This window comes from Nematocida parisii, assembly GCF_000250985.1.
Source record: "Nematocida parisii ERTm1 unplaced genomic scaffold supercont1.6, whole genome shotgun sequence".
Classification (NCBI taxonomy): domain Eukaryota; kingdom Fungi; phylum Microsporidia; genus Nematocida; species Nematocida parisii.
In genome coordinates, this window is record NW_013524651.1 from 49,152 (window position 1) to 61,997 (window position 12,846).

Consider the following 12,846-nt stretch of genomic DNA (forward strand, 5'->3'; position numbering starts at 1 on the left):
GAATATTTTAATGTGTTTATTCTTTATTAATTTCTTTGTTTTTCTTTTTGTAATGGGACAGCAACAATCCTCACCAAACGGGTCATCGCAGGCACCAAAAGACCAGCAAGAGAAGAACTTAAACCTAAAAAAGAAGAAGCGCATGAGAGGAGCAGAAACTCTCTCCAAGCTCCCCACAGTGTATCCTCAGAGCAAGTGCATGCTTAGGCAGATAAAGCTGGAAAAAATAAGAGACTACTTTATGCTAGAGGAAGGAATTCTTTCGTACTTCAACTCTTCTTCTGAAAAGGAGGGAGAAGAGAAATTTGTAACAGAAAGAGATGAGGTAGACAGGTTTAGGGGCTATCCAATGAACTTGGGCACGCTAGAGGAGTTTATTGATGAAGACCACGCAATTATAAGCACCAGCTCTGGGCAAGAGTACTATGTGCCAATATACTCATTTGTTGATAAGGATGCGCTAGAGCCAGGATGCACAGTTCTTTTGAACCATAGAGAGAGTGGTGTGGTTGGTGTTCTTGAGGGGGAGACTGATCCTCTAGTCAGTGTAATGAAGCTAGAAAAGGCGCCGGTTGAGACCTATGCAGACATAGGAGGGCTTGAGCACCAAATCCAAGAAATAAAAGAGGCGGTAGAGCTGCCACTCACAAATCCCGAGCTGTATGATGAAATGGGGATAAAGCCGCCGAAGGGGGTTATTCTATATGGAGAGCCAGGAACAGGAAAGACTCTTCTGGCAAAGGCAGTTGCCAACCAAACATCTGCAACTTTTTTAAGAATAGTTGGGTCGGAGCTAATACAAAAGTATCTAGGAGATGGGCCAAAGCTTGTGAGGGAGCTTTTTAAGGCTGCGGAAATGTATGCACCAACAATTATCTTTATAGATGAAATTGATGCAATTGGGGCAAAGAGATATGACACAAACTCTAGCGGAGAAAAGGAAATAGAAAGAACTATGTTAGAGCTGCTAAATCAGCTGGATGGATTTGACACCTCATCCGATATAAAGGTGATTATGGCAACAAATAAGATAGAAAGTCTAGACCCAGCTCTTATTAGGCCGGGGCGTATTGACAGGAAGATAGAGTTCCCTGTACCCGATATCCAAACAAAGAGGAAAATATTTGGAATTCATACGACTCGAATGACTTTGTCCAAAGAAGTTGTTCTTGATGACATGATAGGAACCAATGAAGACCTGAGTGGAGCTGACATAAAAGCCATCTGCACTGAGGCAGGTATGCTTGCGCTCAGAGAAAGAAGAAAGCAGGTCACCATGCAAGATTTCACAAAGGCCAAAGAAAAAGTGCAGGCGACAAAGCTAGAGGCCATGCCCACATCTTTATATGCTTAATCACAAATTGGCACCAGATCAATAAATGGTTTATATTGTTACACCTCGCTCTTTGTATTTTTGTATATGCAGCAATATTAACAAGAACTATGAGTTCTTTTTTGTCTTAAGTTGTTATGATGTGGCTTTTAATTATATATTTTTGTATGCATTGTGTCTCGTGTCTTGTTTTTAAACGTATATAATTGGTGTGTGTATAAAGAAGAATAGGTTGTTGTAATTAGATTCTGGCAACTTTATTTTCTATTTTTATAGTAGACTTTTATAAATAAACCTCTTCAGATTCTCATTGGCATAGAACGGGTTTTGTTTAAAATAAATAACAAACAGATGCACATAAAATATATAGAAAGAACCAATAATAGAATACAATGCACGCTAAAGCAAATAATCAAAGAATTAAACCCAAAGTAAGTTTATAATACACCATAAGATAAATAGTATTTATGTATTTTATGTTTAAGAAAGCCTTCTCATTTTTACTTAATAGTACTTCTCATCATGCACAACTAGACACATCACATAAATTAGTATTGAATATAACAGAATAAAACTAGTGTTGCAAAGCAAATGGTAATAAAAAAGGCATGTGCACTCTATATACAAAAATAGAACTATTTTTTTACAGCTATGCATGGGCATGAAAAGAGAATTGTCAAAGAAGTGTTTTCATCAAAACGAACTATCCACATGCTATACAAAGGAGTGCGTTTAGAGATAATACTTAAGTCTATTATAGATAAGTCAGAGGAGACTCTTGTAGTCTTAGGAGCCACTAAATTATTTATTGCAAAAGTAAAAGAAGCAGCAAAAAAAAAGAGTCTTCTAGGAAGTGCAACGTGTAATGCGGTAAATAAGATACATGAAATAGACATAAAGACACCAAGCGCCCGCCGGCAAAGAATTTACAATGAAATTGGCTGCGTGTTTGTTAATGATCAGATATTTCTATCTGATATATTAAAAAACAATGTGTTAAACACCAATATTCGTACTGTCACAGTGATTAGTAGTGCCTTTTTACCACGGGTTAAAACTATCCACGATTTTATTTTATTCACCTTCAAAGGATTTTTAAATATACTGTTTGAATGGACAGGAAAAGACTCTTTTCCTGATGTAGTGGCAAGAGGATACATACCATCTTCTGGAATATTTTTGTATCCATCTTTCAGAAATTCTGTAATAAAGTCTTTTGGTGAGCTGGAAGTGAACGAGCTAACTGTTCAGATCGATCAGAACAGAAGAGTGATACAGAGCGAAATATTAGACCTCCAGCAGAAAGTTAAGAGTATGGTTGGTAAAGAGCTGTTTAATGAATATATAGCAAAAGTATTAAAATTATTAGAGAATGCGTTGGTTATACTACACAACACGTCTATAGCAGAGTTTTTTAAATACTTCACAGACATTACAGACATAAATTACATAATGGGCATTATAGTCAGTATGTATGGAATTGCAGACTCCCAACATTCTAGAACTATAGTGTATAAATCTGCACTAGAGTGGCTGCACTTACCAGGCATTGAAGTTATACATAGATTAGCTGGGGATCTGCAGGAAAAAGAATTCCCAAAGGAAGCACTCATCCGGCGTGTATTAGAGAAAAACAGCAATTCGGCTCCAGTGATTTTCACAGAAAGCATTGAGGCAGAATATGTTAAGCCAATAGGCACCGCAAAAGATTCTAGAGTAGATATTTTTGCCGACAATATACACACGGTAAGAAAACTAAGCTCTACTGTACATAGAGCGCTTGGATATACCAAGAAGAAAGGCAGTTTTAAAGAGCCAGAGAAAGAACTAGAAACAGAAATGCCTAAAAAGTTCAGTCATAAAGCCCATCCAATACATATTATTCTAATGAACTATTCAATTGGATCGTTAAGAAGGATTAATATGTGTAGAAATAGGTGGCATAGAAGAGGGGTGGATTTTCCTTTAACAATAATAAACATAAGAGACTCATCAGAAGAGATAAATTATCTTCAAGAAACAGTTGCTGAGAAAGATGCATTTTTATATGGAATTGGGCTTAAACAGAACAGGCCAGAGATTATTGAAAAGCAGTTATATGCAAAAGAAGCAGAGGATCCAAAGGCCCCTCTTTTGCAGATAGATATTCGAGAACTTAAAAGCAGTCTTCCACTGCATCTAGTTCAGAAGTTTAATAACCTCTTTAGATTTGAGTTTAAGCAATTAACAGTTGGGGATTATGTTCTAAATCAGTCATATTACATAGAAAGAAAAAGAATAGATGATTTTGTATCCTCTTTAAAGAACGGAAGGCTGTTTAAACAGCTACAAGTGCTTGAGTACACAAAGGGGGCTTCATATCTACTAATTGAATTTTCACAAAAAGAAAAAATAAGCTTTCTGAGTTATGCAAATAGATTGCAAGAGATAGATCTAACAGGCAGAATAGTTAGCTTGCTGCAAAACATGAAAAACACCTATATTTTCTATTCTTCTATAGAAAGGCACTCATCAGAACTAATCAATGCATTGGCGCGCAAGCCACCACACAAACTTATTTCGCAAAAGAAACAATCACCGGCAACACTCGAGGCTCTCATGGCAGTCCCAGGAGTAGATAGCAGAAACATAGACCTAATATTCAGTAACTTCACATCTCTATATGATTTAATCACAGCATCAGAAGAAAGGCTAACAATGGCCATGGGAGGCAAGCATGGTAAGAAAATATATGAGTTTTTTAATACTTAAATAAGATATAACCTAAAATAAATAGCTTCTTTATTGTACTGAAATTATGATATTGCTTCACCGTTCAACTAAACAACGATTTTACACTAAATAATATACTACTTTAAGACTATGTGTATTTTAGTAATATTAAGAGTGTGTTGTTTGCAGCATTTCATACAAAATATAGAATCTTACTCATAATAGCAACAGTACATTTATTATGCTGATTTTTATGGACATATTAATTCTATAATTGTTTTCAGGGAGTTTCATATCGCAAATTGCGTACCAACCAACCAATATTAACATTTCAGGTTGGTGTCCGGTTCTAATGCTGATTGGCTGTGCCAGCTGAGAAAACTATATAAGAAGTTAGGAAGTAAATAAAGATTCAGATTTAGCTATGGCAGATAGTAGTTCACATGCAATAAAAGAAAGAAAACATCTAGAAACAGACATGCCCCTTGCTTTCAACACACAGTTAGAACCACAAGAAGAGAACACCAAGGGCGCCAACTCTACGGGAATTCTACAAGCTTTAGCTGCGCTAAACTTTAGAGCAGGAAGAGCCACACTTACATTAAATTTAGAGACAATTACAGCGCTCTATCCGAAATTATGGCATAAACTTAATCCAGAGACCCGGATACTACTCCTACAAGAGGAGCTGAACAGACGTTCTGGCTCAATAGAAGCAGCCATGGCTAACCAATTAGCAGAGCTTATCTCTAATGTTAGCTCGACCCAGCTGCAAGAGTGGCCAGAAGAGTTGTGGCATAATGCTTGGCAAATAGTCTTGTCAATCTCGGAAGGAAATAGGGTCTCCGCTGTCGCAAACCTTTGGTGTTTCAGAGACTTTGCACAGATTACAATGAGCCGTGGTTATGAAGAATGGTGCTACATTATGATAGGGCAGACCGAAGCACCATTCAAGTACTTGTTTCATGAGATAGCCTTAGAATTTGCATTAAAAGAGACCATGTACCCCATTAGATTTACAGACGTGTGGAATATGGGCAAAGGAGATCGAGAAAATGCAAATAAAAATCTTCTATTGGAGTGCCAGAGATTAGACAGACTGCTAAGAAAGAAAGCTGGTCGGATAATTCATAACCAAAAAAAAGAAAAAATCCACCGAAATTCAAACAGCAAACATAGAAGGTTTTTTAGCAATTGCTACCGATGTGGTAAGAGGGGACATAGGGCAAGAGAGTGCCGTGGCGAAATTCAACAAGATCGAAGAAAAGACTACATGAATAATAACAAATGTTCATGGCAAGGATGGAACCTTCCTAAAAAGGACGGTTCACAGAATGACTGACACTAAAAAGGTTATGATTAATCCAGACATAGGAGAGGTGTACAAAGACACAAAAGCAAGTATCCAGAGAGGTGCTTTATAAGAGTTTACAAGAATGGATAAATAAGATTAAACTCATGGATGATAGAATAAGAAGGGGGTGAAAATATATATTTCATGGGCACCAGCAAGTGTAAAGTTTCTTAGAAAAGATTAACTATACAAGAAGGCATATTTATAATTCTCTAAACTTAAAGCGCCCTAAATGAGTTCACGAGTAATGGAAGGAAGTTTGCCTGAACAGGAAGACACCAGCAAGCCTTTGAGAATTTAAGTGTAGATGTAAGTAAGATTGTTACAGCTACTATACTGAAGTTAAAGAAGAAGTTTAATTTAGAAGCAGCCGCATCGAATGCCGATGTAGGCGCCGTATTGAGCCAGAAGGATAATATTATAGGTTTTTTCACCCAGATTGATTCTAACACAGCAGAGGTACAGGATTATAAAGAATTGTATGCAATGGCATGTGCAATGGAAGGATTTAAACAATACTTATTATGAGACAAGTTGATATTAATACGGGTTATAAGGCAATAGAAGTACTCTGCACAAAAGTACAGAGCATTTAGCAGTGAGAAGGTTACGTGAAGGATGCAAATGTTAGAGAGCTTTCAGTTTACTCCAAAATATAGGAGAAGATGTGATTCTAATTTTCGGGATATATCACTGTCTATTTAGGACTATGTTATACAGATAGAAACGATGTCTCTTTATGAGCACGGTGTTCTTCTAGAAATAATGTATAAATTATTTATATAAAAACATATGGCTGGTTGGTGTTTATTTAGTCAGATAACAACTGTCTACTCATAGAATTCAGAAGGTTTACATCGTATAATATCAGTCAAAAGTGTAGGCTGCATGTTATCGAATCACAACACTACATACTACAACATATCAAGTAATTTACTAAATCAGTGCAATGTGCCATGGTTAATATTATTTAAGTTAATCCGCATTGCTTGGAGAATATATATCTAAATATATATGTTTTCTTTTAGAAAACTAGATAATGGTTTTTATTTTAAAAGAAGATTTCATAGCTTAGAAGGCATAGAACGCATTAAATGAGCATCCAAATTATTTTATGCAAGACATAAATAATATTTATTTTTAATAAGTTGTGGCTAGCTTCCATTAACTTTTATTTATTAGATGCGCACTAGCAGTAATAAGTGAAATCACATCAGGAAATTTATAAAAATAAACAGTTCCTATACATTTTAATGCACTATGACAATCTCGTGTTTGACTATGAAGAGTAAAGCTTAGAAATAGAGAGCTCTTCCCAAAAAGTTTTCTTCATTTGGGTTATACACAGACGGCAGTTCTTGCGTGTACTGCATTGTCCATCTTCTGACCTGTCTATCGGGAATATTCACATTTTCAACGACCCACATAACAAGAGATAGCTTTGAGGGGGAAAAAAGGCTGATGGGAATGCTATCAAGAATTGAAAGCACGCGAATCACGGATGTGCAATGCTTATTCACATTATCCCTGGGCTGTATTTCTAGCAGCTCTAAAATACGAGAGCTATCTTTTTCAACTATTTTTTTGACTCCAAGCAAATCGCTTTCAGATAAAATATCACACAGCACTGCAAGGCCTTCAATTGCCAGAACTCTTTCTCTCCACAAATCAGCCTTTTTCTTCTCTTTTGTCTCCTTAGTAATAGTTAGCGCCCTGGATAAAAAATATTTGGCTGTGTATGAAGAAAGTCTTTGCGCTGCAACCAGAGAAGTTCCTCTAATTTCAGCACTTCCGCACTGTTTTGATGCTCTAACTAGCTCTAAATAGCTCTTAAAAAGTTGCGACTCCGCTTCGTCTACAGTGTTCTGTATAGCAGAGTAAAACATAGCAGTAAGACAGAATAAAATCTCTTTTTCGTACGTAGGCACTTCTATGTTATTTACTAAATTATTCAAATGCCATATGGTTGCAGATTCTATTTCTTTTAAGTCGCTCTGATTTTCACACCAATTCACAAGGGACTTGTGAAATATCTCGTACTCATCCTGGAATGAAAAGACTCTTCTATACGCATCCGTGGTTGATTCTGGGAAGGCACAAAAATACTTTGGCATAAAATATGCAGGATCTCTTCTGTGCACAAGAATAGTTGTTTTGTTGTAGATGGACTCTTCTACTGCAATTCTGTAAGGCGTACTATCTGTCTTTCTTTTTTCCTTTTTTTCTACTTTCTCAGATATGCTGCTTTCACTTTCTATCTTACTAAATATACTAGAATAGAACTTAAGCAGACTTGGGCCACACCAAAGATTAATTAGTATGAAAATGCCACACCTCTCCATTGCATCAACAACTGCCTCCTTCCTCTCTAAAGGAATGCTTTCCATAATCCCAGCCAATGACTCAAGAATTTCTAATGTATGCTCAGGCATTTTCCTGTCATCTGAGTCACTTGCTGCCTCTGCGTCTATTTTTATCATTTCTGAGACTCTGAACATAAATCTAATGCTGCTGATTAAATATGAAATGCTTCTTTTTTCTTCTTCAGACTCTAAGTTACTCCGTAGCAGGCGCATGCAAAGGGCTTTAGAAGGAGTAAGTGCTTTTTTGCTTTCTATTATATTAACAAGTATTTCAGAAGGAATACTCAATTTTTCCTTTACACATTTCTTCAAAAGGCTAAACAGCGACTCTAAGTCATTCTCTAGGCCATCAACTATCTTTTTAGTAAGAGAGTAAGACTGGTCATTTTCCATCGTAAATATTTTATTTTACAGTAAAATAGAAATTTCGGACAAAAATCCCTAGAATAAAAGAATACATTGCCTTTAGCATATCGATTACAGTTTTATCATATTTACTAGTGTGTTTTTCGTTTATTGTTTGTTTCAATTAGAATATACACAGCAATTTGTTTATATTACGATATAGCCCAAAATTATAAAAATATTTGCTTTATTTAAGCTGTGCAGCATTTAGCTATGCATTCTACTCTATCCAGTAATGAACAGACAAAATTATAAATATTCTGATCTATACCTATACATTAACTGATGCGCAAGTATTTTGATATTTCTATTTTTCTTATGTTTATGCTTATCCCCTAAATTATACAAAATATATTCTATTATCTCGGGGCATTGCAGGCATTTATAACGTTGGCCGTATTTTCATGTCACATGCTATCTATTCACGTATATTTTATGTGAGTTCTTTTGTTTTCTGCCTTCCCTCTTGTTATGGTGGCGTACAATAAAAATTCTGTCTCTTTGTTTGGTTGAAATTTCTACCGGTATATGCCCTTTTCTTTTCTGTACTTGCCCGACTGGGGGCATGCTATGCCAATTGGTTCAGCAATATCTTAGATTCCCGCGCATTTTATATTTTAGCGGACTTTTACCCGCCGGCGGGATTTTAAAACTATAAATAGAAAATGAAAATATGAGAAATATGCAAGAAAGCACAATACAAAACACACCAAGACAAGCAGAAAAAACAGTAGCCAGAAGTAACACAGAAGAAGTGTATGAGCCAATCCTGCAGGAGTCAAACAATAGATTTGTTATTTTCCCAATAGAGCATCATGATATTTGGGCAATGTATAAAGATGCAGTGGCAGTGTTCTGGACTGCAGAAGAAGTTGACTTGTCAAATGACCAAGCCGACTGGGAAAAGCTAAATGCAAATGAGAGACACTTTATTTCCTATGTACTTGCATTCTTTGCTGCCTCAGATGGAATTGTAAATGAAAACTTAGTTGAAAGGTTTGCTTCAGAAGTTCAAATAAGCGAGGCAAGATGTTTCTACGGATTCCAAATTATGATAGAAAACATACATGCAGAGATGTACAGCTTACTAATAGACACCTACATAAAGGATACTGCAGAAAAGAACTTCTTATTCCAGGCAATGGAGAATATTCCTGTAATAAAAAAGAAGGCAGACTGGGCCCTTAGATGGATATCAGACAAGGAGTCTAGCTTTGCAGACAGACTAGTTGCTTTTGCATGTGTAGAGGGAATATTCTTCTCTGGATCCTTTGCATCAATTTTCTGGCTTAAGAAGAGAGGACTTATGCCAGGGCTTACTTTCTCTAACGAGCTGATCAGCAGAGATGAAGGACTTCACTGTGACTTTGCCTGTCTTTTACATTCCCACCTCATAAACAAGTGTAAGAATATCAAGAAAATAGTTTTAGAGGCTGTTGAGATTGAAAAAGAGTTTTTAACTGATGCACTTCCTGTTTCTTTAATAGGTATCAACTCAGACTCCATGTGCCAGTACATTGAGTTTGTCGCAGATCGGTTACTAATTGCCCTAAATGAAGAAAAGGTCTACAACACACCAAACCCATTCGATTTTATGGAGCTAATTTCACTGCGAAGAAAAGCAAATTTCTTTGAGATGCGTGTGGGCGAGTATAAAAGAGCATCTGTTGGGGCACCACAAGCTCAGGGATTTGCCATGGATGATGATTTCTAATATGGGGATGCTACAATCGCTACCACAATAACAATTCTACCCTAAATATCTATCTAAATATTCAAATAAATCTATTCATTAAATCCGCTACTTTTCTTTAAATAATATACAAACAGTATTTATACACAGTTTTCCATTAATAATAGAACGCAGGCAATAGATGTTTGTTTCTCTTAAAGGGAATTGTGTAATTTTCAGGCTGTGTTTGTACTATATAGTTGTTTCTGTTTCTTAGTAATTGCCATGTGGTTAGCCGACTTCTCATTTATTATTCTTTGATCCTGAATCCTTATAATATAACCACAGATCTTATATTGGGTTGAAAATTTTACTAATTATGCTTTAGTTTTTTCTAGAATGCATTAGTTATATCAATACAAAAAGACTAATAAACAGTATTCTTTGTTTTAACTAGTTTTTATTAATGTTTATGATATATTTACTTAAAATTATTATCAAATATATAGTATATCCACTGGGCTACCCCAATACTCCAGCCAAATCCTTTCTGCACCTTATACTCGCCAGTGTTCTTGGCTTCATACTCTATCTTCTCTGGAAGATTGCCGTGCGCTATGTAATACTCATTCATTTTGGCCATATAGCTCTGTGCTGTGCGCTGTGCAAGATCTATATTATTTGATCTAATCAAATATTCTATTGTTAGATGCACCAGAGGCGGCCATACGTTTTTGCCATCCCATTGGTCTTTTATTTCATTCTGATGTATTAGCGCGGCCTCTGCAGTTTTTTGAAGCATGCCGCATAGGCTGTCTTGTGCACTTTCTTCTGTATATTCTCTCGTGCTTGTACATGGTAGCATAACATCTTCTGATATCCAAATATTTTTCGCATTTCTGCTAAGAATGTGATTATTTGGATCATTTACTATGCCCATATACAGCGGATGTAGGTCACTATGGTAGAATACACTGTCTTCTCTTTTCTTATAATGGTAGTCGTTTTCTTTTTCCATTAATATTAAATCTCTCCATCTTGTGTGCTCTGCATCCCACATTAAATCATCAATGCATGAAGACAAGCTGTTTGCAAGATTTTTCCAGTATATATTCTGTTCAACACTTTTGTACTCATTAATATTGTATATTTCTGCTAGAATGTTAAAATTCTTTACAAGTATGCTGTTTAAATCTACTGGTATGACATTATGTGTATTTAAAAATCCATACATTTTTGTATCCGTGTTGTATTGTCTCCACCTGCTGGAAAAGTCCCATCCAGACTCAGTGCTAGCTGTTATATGTGTGTAGTATTCAAATGGCCCGGCGGATTTATTTGTTGTCTGATAGTTTTCATTTGAAATTAAGTCGGGAATAAGCATTTCTACCCTTGGTATGGCTGTCTTGCTACCATATCGAAACATTCTCCGGCTTTGGCCGCTTTCATCTTTAAACTCAACGCATCTGCTGTCTACCCAGAATTTCATTTCTTTGTAAAGCGCATCTACCTTCTCCTTCGTAAGTTGTTTTTCTAAGTCATCCAGGTATGCTGGCTGGTATTCTTTAATCAATGGCTGAGAAACTACTAGGTTCATATAATCTGCACTAGTCTCTGGGTTTGATTTTTGGCTCGCTGCTCTTGAATGGTTTGATACAATGTCTTTAAGCTTTTTAAACTCATCCATTGAGTCAAGCAGTATTTGTGCAAAGTATGGGGGCTGCGACCTGTTTATATAGTACCATCGCGTGCCATTTGGAATAAACCCAAATGCATTTATTTGGTCTATGAAGTTACTAGTCATACCATCAACTGCTTTTTCTTTTCCACTAATAAGCAGTCCTTTTGCCATCCAGAAAAAGTCCCAATAGTAAGCCTCTTGAAACCTTCCTCCCGGCACTACAACATCGTTTTTCTGTGGTATTTTGCTGTCAAAGTACTCTTTGGGCTCTTTTTCTCTTAGATCCTTTGTCAAGCAGTCCCAAATTTTCTTTATCCCAATGTTCATTTTTTCATAGCAGTTTATACTTTCATCTGAATCCTCTGTGGGCTTCTGTGCAGAAATAGTATTTTCCGGCAACTTGAAGTAATTAGTGTATAGTTCAAGTATTTTATCAGTTTGTTCTGATACATTCTTTTCTTCCATGTCTATATCTTGATGGTATGTCAACACCTGCTCATACGGCCTATTAGATACAAGATCAGGAATGGTCTTTGGATCCTTCCTTCCCGTATAGAAACATAAATCTACAAATAAATTCCAAATCTCATTGGTTGTCTCAGTTTGGTATATCCTGGGATAGCTTTCAGACATGCTTTTTGCTTTTTTATAGAGATGCGTGTGCTCTGACTCTATAAGCGATGATTTAAGTATTTTTTCTGTACTTATTTCGTTCTCTGTGTCTGCGCACATTACTAGCCCCCCAAGGCACATCATTGCCATTGGCATATAAAAAAGTTCGGCAAGATAAGCTTTCTTCATTTCAGATAATAAATAAACATTATTATATAAATAGTTTTCTGCTTTTGATTAGACGTATAATAATTTTTATATGACTGCTCTATATATATAATAGGCGAAATAGACACATTCTCTTTGTGGACCATTACTTTTAATTGGTGTGCTTTTAATCTAATTCTCTTTACCATATGTCACTTAATAATTGACAGATTCTTTAATATAAATCAATTCACGCATATATTTTAGTTGTTTTAAAAATAAGCACTTCTAGTAAATAATTAAGATGTTTATTAAACAATTCTGTCTTAGTACTATAGGAATATAGAGTAGAAATAATTAAAAATATTTTGAAGTATTTCGGGTTATAATGTATTTATGTGTTTAAGAATAATTAAATGGCTTAATCTGCTTTCTTGCTGTTCTTATAATAAATCTAAATTCTACAATTATAAATTTAGAAATAAAATATGTAAACCCTTTACTTTTATTTTATAAATATCTGTTTATTCACTGAGAAATTCCATATTAAATAGAATTAAAAGACAT

At 35.6% G+C, this 12,846-nt stretch overlaps 7 protein-coding genes across 7 annotated transcripts; 4 read left to right on the forward strand and 3 right to left on the reverse strand.

Moving 5' to 3' along the window:
* Positions 1-52: 52 nt before the first annotated feature.
* NEPG_02203 (proteasome 26S ATPase subunit 1) lies at positions 53-1,368 on the forward strand (the record flags this gene model as incomplete). Its single annotated transcript, XM_013204576.1, has 1 exon — positions 53-1,368. One exon carries the CDS (start codon positions 53-55, stop codon positions 1,352-1,354), a length of 1,302 nt encoding a protein of 433 aa, XP_013060030.1. The 3' UTR covers positions 1,355-1,368.
* Positions 1,369-1,984: 616 nt separating this feature from the next.
* On the forward strand, positions 1,985-4,096 carry NEPG_02204 (uncharacterized protein; the record flags this gene model as incomplete). The annotated part of the gene is made up of 1 exon (XM_013204577.1): positions 1,985-4,096. The coding sequence occupies one exon, from the start codon at positions 1,985-1,987 to the stop codon at positions 4,082-4,084; it is 2,100 nt and encodes a 699-aa protein (XP_013060031.1). The 3' UTR covers positions 4,085-4,096.
* A 373-nt stretch (positions 4,097-4,469) lies between these two features.
* On the forward strand, positions 4,470-6,321 carry NEPG_02205 (uncharacterized protein; the record flags this gene model as incomplete). The annotated part of the gene is made up of 1 exon (XM_013204578.1): positions 4,470-6,321. The coding sequence occupies one exon, from the start codon at positions 4,470-4,472 to the stop codon at positions 5,385-5,387; it is 918 nt and encodes a 305-aa protein (XP_013060032.1). The 3' UTR covers positions 5,388-6,321.
* Positions 6,322-6,550: 229 nt separating this feature from the next.
* Positions 6,551-8,155, reverse strand: NEPG_02206 (uncharacterized protein; the record flags this gene model as incomplete). Its single annotated transcript, XM_013204579.1, has 1 exon — positions 6,551-8,155. The coding sequence occupies one exon, from the start codon at positions 8,153-8,155 to the stop codon at positions 6,695-6,697; it is 1,461 nt and encodes a 486-aa protein (XP_013060033.1). The 3' UTR covers positions 6,551-6,694.
* A 231-nt stretch (positions 8,156-8,386) lies between these two features.
* NEPG_02207 (uncharacterized protein) lies at positions 8,387-8,793 on the reverse strand. The gene has a single exon (XM_013204580.1). It carries the CDS (start codon positions 8,732-8,734, stop codon positions 8,582-8,584), a length of 153 nt encoding a protein of 50 aa, XP_013060034.1. The 5' UTR covers positions 8,735-8,793; the 3' UTR covers positions 8,387-8,581.
* A 56-nt stretch (positions 8,794-8,849) lies between these two features.
* NEPG_02208 (ribonucleotide reductase small subunit RnrA) lies at positions 8,850-9,921 on the forward strand (the record flags this gene model as incomplete). The annotated part of the gene is made up of 1 exon (XM_013204581.1): positions 8,850-9,921. One exon carries the CDS (start codon positions 8,850-8,852, stop codon positions 9,879-9,881), a length of 1,032 nt encoding a protein of 343 aa, XP_013060035.1. The 3' UTR covers positions 9,882-9,921.
* A 399-nt stretch (positions 9,922-10,320) lies between these two features.
* NEPG_02209 (trehalase) lies at positions 10,321-12,288 on the reverse strand (the record flags this gene model as incomplete). Its single annotated transcript, XM_013204582.1, has 1 exon — positions 10,321-12,288. The coding sequence occupies one exon, from the start codon at positions 12,286-12,288 to the stop codon at positions 10,321-10,323; it is 1,968 nt and encodes a 655-aa protein (XP_013060036.1).
* Positions 12,289-12,846: the final 558 nt, after the last annotated feature.

Bases quoted from the DNA above. Each gene is read 5' to 3' on its own strand.
- NEPG_02207 (XM_013204580.1), bottom strand. From the start codon at position 8,734: ATGCCCCCAGTCGGGCAAGTACAGAAAAGAAAAGGGCATATACCGGTA.